Below are 6,000 nucleotides of genomic sequence, written 5' to 3' on the forward strand. Positions count from 1 at the left end.
ACATCATTTCGTAACCAGGTTGGTCTTCAAAGGCCAGCTTCTTTCCAGGGGCTGCCATCCTACCCAGGGTGGCTGGTGAATCAATGTCTAATGTGAACCCCACATCTGGTTTTTTGTCTGAATCTGTGACCCACTCAAGAAATGTCTTCCATTCTGAGGTCGATGGCTGTTCGGATGTTTCTTTTGGTTTTGATAGAAATTGCCACTCAGCCAAAGATTCCTCTCCGGATTTGACTCCCTGAGCCGCAAGGTCTGACTGTTGCTGTCTCTCTTGGGACATCGGTTTAGTCTGGGCAGGTGGTTCATTTTGGGGTTCAGGTTGCCACTGGGCTCTGGATCCCTCTCTCAGTTCTGGGTTCTGTTGAGTTCTAGATTCTTTTCCTGGCTCAGGTCTGTGCTGTGAGGCAGCTTCCTGTTTACTAAAGGGCACCCTTTGGATGGGAGGTGATGGCTGCAGGGCAGAGGCCTGTGGGGCACGAAATTCCTGGTGCAGAGTGGATTTTTGTTGTGCTGGAGGTTCCTGCTGGCCTTCAGTTTCCTGTTGGGCAAGGGGTCTTTGCTGTGCAGTGAGGTTCTGTGGTAGATCGGGTCCCTGCTGAGCCTTAGATGCTGGCTGAGCTGTGGGTGTCTTTTCTGGCTCAGTTACTGGCTGGGTGATAGGTATCTGGGGTGGCTCAGGTTCCCAGTCAGGCCTAGAAACTAACTTAGAGTCTGGCTCCACTGTTGTGAGTTCCCTGAAGGGAACTGTTGATCTCCCAGGCTTCATCCTTCTGGGCTTTGCTTTGTCACAGATCTGGGCCTCCTTCACTGATTGCTCATGATGGCACCTGCCTGTGGGTTCCACTCCATCCTGGCATCTCTGCTCTTCCTTTTTAAGGCAGTTGGCAAGTGGCCTCTCTACTCCTGAGCCCAGTAATGTGCTTCTGTGCCTCCTGCTTTTGAGAGGCGGGCCTAGGAACAGGAGGAGGCTGTGTGCCCAGCATACCATCCTATTAGACGGCAGGGGCTTGCCCTGTTGTGTCATAAATAGGACCCCACCCAACTCACCAGTCCATTAAAATGCTTATTCTCATAAGACCAGCATCCTAATTTAGTTTTCTCTTTCATCTGAATGACAGAAGCCAGCCTCTGGCTGAGTGTTTCTTTTCTCCCCTTCTGATATTTGAAGAAATGGTCAGAGGGGGAAGCAGGATCCACACTGTTTTTTTTCTTTTTGGCCACAGTGGTTTGCAGGATCTTTGTTCCCTGACCAGGGATTGAACCTGGACCCTAGCAGTGAAAGTGCCAAGTCCTAACCACTGGATATCCAGGGAATTCCTAGGATCTATACTGTTTTAACATTTTCCTTTTAACTCATTCTTCCAAATCCATTTTTATTTCCTTATATTTTCATTCTGATAATTTTATCCCCATGTTACAAAAAAATATGCCCTCTCATTTTTTCACTTTAAGCCCTTTTCAGTGGCATTTGAGATTTTCCACACCATCTCTCTAGCCTTCAACTCTGCTTTTGTATATACATCTTCTGTAGTAGATTGCAAACTTACAGGGTCACTTGACCATTAATGATGATGATGATAATCATAAATACTGGAGGCATTTTATGTGCTAGGAAACTGACAGGTTTTTTTTTTTTAATCTACATTATCTTTGCTAAGACAATGTCTTACTTATTACTTTAACTTCTTTCTTTGCTCTCCCTAGCTTTTACCTTAGAAAGGCTTCTCAAATGAATAAAGAAATAAAATATTGGGTAGGGGAGAGAGATTAAGGATGATACTGGGGAGAGGTGTGTGTAGAATCTGGATTAAGTTTGGAATTTACAGAGTAAAATGGGTTCGCTGGATTGAATGTGAATTTCCAGGCCTCTTTGAAAGAAATAATTCTGATCTATTGTGTATGTTCTCAGTCATGTCTGACTCTTTGCGACCCCAAGGACTGTAACCCTCCAGACTCCTCTGTCCATGGAATTTTCTAGGCAAGAATACTGGAGCGGGGTTGCCATTTCCTCCTCCAGGGGATCTTCCCGTCTCAGGGATCAAACTCACATCTCTTGTGTCTCCTGCGGTGGTAGGCGGATTCTTTACCACTGTGCCAATTATATTTAAATATATTAATTGGCTACTTGTCTGGTTCTATTTAAGGTCAGGTGATGCCAGCTAGGAAACTTGGCTTTCTTGGTTTCTTTCAGGTAAGTAAACTTAAGCCTGGGTCTGTAGAGGGCACAGGAAAAGAGTATTAGGAGAAGGCATTAGAGGGCACAGTAATTCTGGCAATAATGTTTTGCTTTTGTTTTTTGAGAATACTAGAATGTTTTAGGGACTAGGGACTGTGGTGGGTAACCTGAGGTGGAAGAAGAGCATCTTCTAGGCGCGCTCACGGCCTTGTTAACTGAGAATGTTTCACTGGGAGGGTGGGGTCTCAGAGTGCCTATAAAGGCAGAGCAAAGCTTGCCAACTGACATTGTCTGAGAAATCGCTGTCAGGCTCTGGAGGGCTTGGTTGGCTTCCTGTGGTGTCTTTGGTGAAAAGAAAAGGGAGAGACTGCTTTTAACATTTTTAGAATTTAATTTTAATGACAGCTTTTAAAATGTTAAAAGTAAGACTTATCTAGTGGAAAAGTTAAAGTAAAAGCTTATTTATTTTATACAGAATAGTTTGTTCTCCATACCTTTTTGTATGTAAACATAATAGTTTACTTAAATGAGCTTGTGCTATACATATTGTTCTTTGCAGCCCTGCCAGGCTTCCCTGTCCATGGGATTCTCCAGGCAAGAATACTGGAGTGGGTTGCCATGCCCTCCTCCAGGGGGTCTTCCCGTCCCAGGGATGAACCCGGATCTCATGTCTCCTGCATTGGCAGGCAGGCTCTACTTCTGGAGCCACCTGGGAAGCCTGTTTTGCTCTGTGCCTTTAACCAATCTTATTACGCTATGTTATATATCTATAGAAATCCATAAAACTTATGTGTATAGTTTGGGACTTCCCTTGTGGTCCAGTGGATAAGAATCCTCCTTGCAAGGCAGGGGACTCAGTCTGATCCCTGCTTGGGGAACTAAGACCCCGCATGTTGCAGAGCAACTAAACCCACGCTGCAACTACTGAAGCCCACCTGCTCTGGAGCCGGTATGCCACAACTAGAGAGTCCATTTGCCAAAATGAAAGTTCCCACATGACACAATGAAGATCCCGTGTGCTGCAACTAAGACCTGCTGCAGCCAAAAAAAAAAAAAAAGACCTGGTGTCTGCCTTTTAGTGGCTGCTTTACTTCAAACTAAGCCATTTTTCCTCTCTGTTTCAGTCTTGCCTGTGAGTAAAATTAGGCTGAGGATGGGGTCCAGGAACCTCTTGGAAGGCAGCCCTGGGTTGTTAGGGAAAAGGGTAAGGGAGAGGGGGCCAGCCAGACCTTCAGCCAGCTCCCCTGGACCCTGGAGGAGTCTGGCTCTTACATGAGACTCAGGAAGAAATGAGTGGCGGGCTAGGGGAGAGGGCAGGGGGCGAGGGCAGCTCAGGTAATATCTGCTTTGCTCTCAGAGCGATTCAGGGGAGCAAGTGGGGATCTCGATGGTGCACTCTCGTTGTCAATATTGTGTTACTGACCTCGGCACTCACATTCTTGGCCTCCTTCTTGGAGCCACCTCCCAGAAGCCTGGCGTTGGTCCCTCTGGCCTCTGGCAACCCCTGTAGGAAGGAAACTGGTCACTTCCAGGCACTGGAAAGGGAAGGCGCCAAGAGACTTGGTTCCTGATCACTGTGCCTCTGGGTCAGTGCAGCTCCATTGCTTTTCCTTTTTACTCAGGGATCTAGGGTACTTCAAGAGAGGAGTATTTTATATGTATCTTATTTATTTAAGCCATAACATCTGGCTTGTAGGATCGTAGTTCCCCAATCTGGAATTGAACCCAGGCCCTTGGCAGTGAAAGTGCAGAGTCCTAGCCCCTGGACTGCCAGGAAATTCTCTATTTTAGTTTTTAAATTGTATAGTTCATTTACAGTGTTGTGTTAATTTCCGGCCTACAGCAAAGTGATACAGCTTTATACATACACACACACAAATATATTCTTTTTTGTATTCTTTTCCATTATGATGTATTACAGGTTATTGAATCTAACAGGTCCCTGTGCTATACTGTAGCACATTTTTGTTTGTCTGTTTTATATATAATGGTTTATGTCTTCTAATCCCCAACTCCTAATTTATCCCTCCCCCACCCCCTTTTCCCTTTGGTAACCATAAGTTTGCTTTCTATGTCTGTGAGCCTGTTTCTGTTTTGTAAATAAATTCACTTGTGTCATTGGATATAAGTGATATCATATGGTATTTGTCTTTCTCTTTATGACTTACTTCACTTAGTAAATGACAGTCTGTGGGTCCACCCATGTTGCTGCAAATGGCATGATTTCATTTCTTTTTAATGGGTGAGTAATATTCCTTTGTATATATGTACCACATCTTCTTTATCCATTCATCTGTGGAAGGGCATTTAGGTTGCTTCCATGTCCTGGCTATTATAAATAGCACATGTATCTTTTTAAATTCTAGTTTTGTCCAGATATATGCCCAGGAGTGGGATTGCTAGATCATATGGCAACTCTATTTTTAGTTTTTTGAGGAAACTCCGTACTGTTTTCCACTGTGGCTGTACCAATAAACATTCCCACCAACAGTGTAGGAGGGTACCATTTTCTTCACACCCAAGTGAAGAGTATTTTAAATGGATAAGGGATTGAAGTTTAAAATCTGTCTTAGAGAAAAGCTTACCTAGAAGTAGGGGGAGAAAGAATGATTTCTGGATGGAAAAATAGAGGTTAATCAAGACCTTACATTCTCCCCCTATTAAGATTCCCTCCTACATACTTTAAAATCCTGAAGACTTAAGGAATGAGAGCAAGGAGTAGATTATTCCATTAACCAGTCAGGAACTTCACCTGACCTCCATGTTTTGTTTTATTTGAATCCATAGTCCCAGTTCAACTGTTAGAAGTTGGTATTTACCTTTGTTCCTCTGGAACAAATCCATTCCTCTTTTTGTTTCTATTCAAGTCTGTCTTATCACCTGATGCTCTCTTAAATGCCCATCTTGTAAGACCTAAAATATTTTTTATGACAACCAAGGTGATGTTTTATAGGTATTCTGGAGCTGCAATTGGGTCCAGATGATGCTTCCTCTGTACAGGAGTTGTTCATATTTCCTGCCAGACTGAATTATACTTTCCCATGGTTTTCTACTATCTTTGAATATGGTAGCTGAAGCTGAAGCTCCAGTACTTTGGCCACCTGATGCAAAGAGCCAACTCATTGGAAAAAACCCTGATGCTAGGAAAGATCGAAGGCAAAAGAAGATGATTAGGAGAAGATGAAGGCAGAGGATGAGATGGTTAGATAGCATCACCAACTCAATGGACATGCTGCTGCTGCTGCTGCTAAGTCGCTTCAGTCGTGTCCGACTCTGTGCGACCCCATACACAGCAGCCCACCAGGCTCCTCCGTCCCTGCGATTCTCCAGGCAAGAATACTGGAGTGGGTTGCCATTTCCTTCTCCAGTGCATGCAAGTGAAAAGTCAAAGTGAAGTTACTCAGTCGTGTCCGACTCTCAGCGACCTCATGGACTGCAGCCTACCAGGCTCCTCCATCCATGGGATTTTCCAGGCAAGAGTACTGGAGTGGGGTGCCATTGCCTTCTCCCTCAGTGGACATAAATTTGAGCAAACCCTGGGAAATAGTGAAGGACAGGGAAGCCTGGTATGTCACAGTCCATGGGGTCGTAAAGAGCTGGACTCCACTTTGCAACTAAACAACTATCATTGTACAATTACACTTAAAGTTTGTTGTTTGAAATGTGTCATGTATTGAATTCTGTCCCCCTAAAATTCACTGAAGCCATAACCCTTAATAACTCAGAAAGTCTGTATTTGAGGATAGGGCCTTTTAAAGAGATGATTAAGTTAAAATGAGACCCTTATGGTGGGCTCTATTCCAATCTGACTGGAGTTCTTATAA

The 6,000-nt window shown here is 44.2% G+C and overlaps 1 protein-coding gene across 1 annotated transcript; it reads right to left on the minus strand.

The window, feature by feature from the left end:
* Positions 1-2,430: 2,430 nt before the first annotated feature.
* Positions 2,431-5,020, minus strand: CXCL17 (C-X-C motif chemokine ligand 17). The gene is given in 3 exon segments (XM_040254084.1): positions 2,431-2,543; positions 3,600-3,743; positions 4,996-5,020. Coding segments are annotated over 3 exon segments (282 nt in total).
* Between the last annotated feature and the right edge of the window lie 980 nt (positions 5,021-6,000).

Source organism: Oryx dammah, unplaced genomic scaffold, assembly GCF_014754425.2.
Source record: "Oryx dammah isolate SB20612 unplaced genomic scaffold, SCBI_Odam_1.1 HiC_scaffold_13, whole genome shotgun sequence".
In the NCBI taxonomy this organism is placed as follows: domain Eukaryota; kingdom Metazoa; phylum Chordata; class Mammalia; order Artiodactyla; family Bovidae; genus Oryx; species Oryx dammah.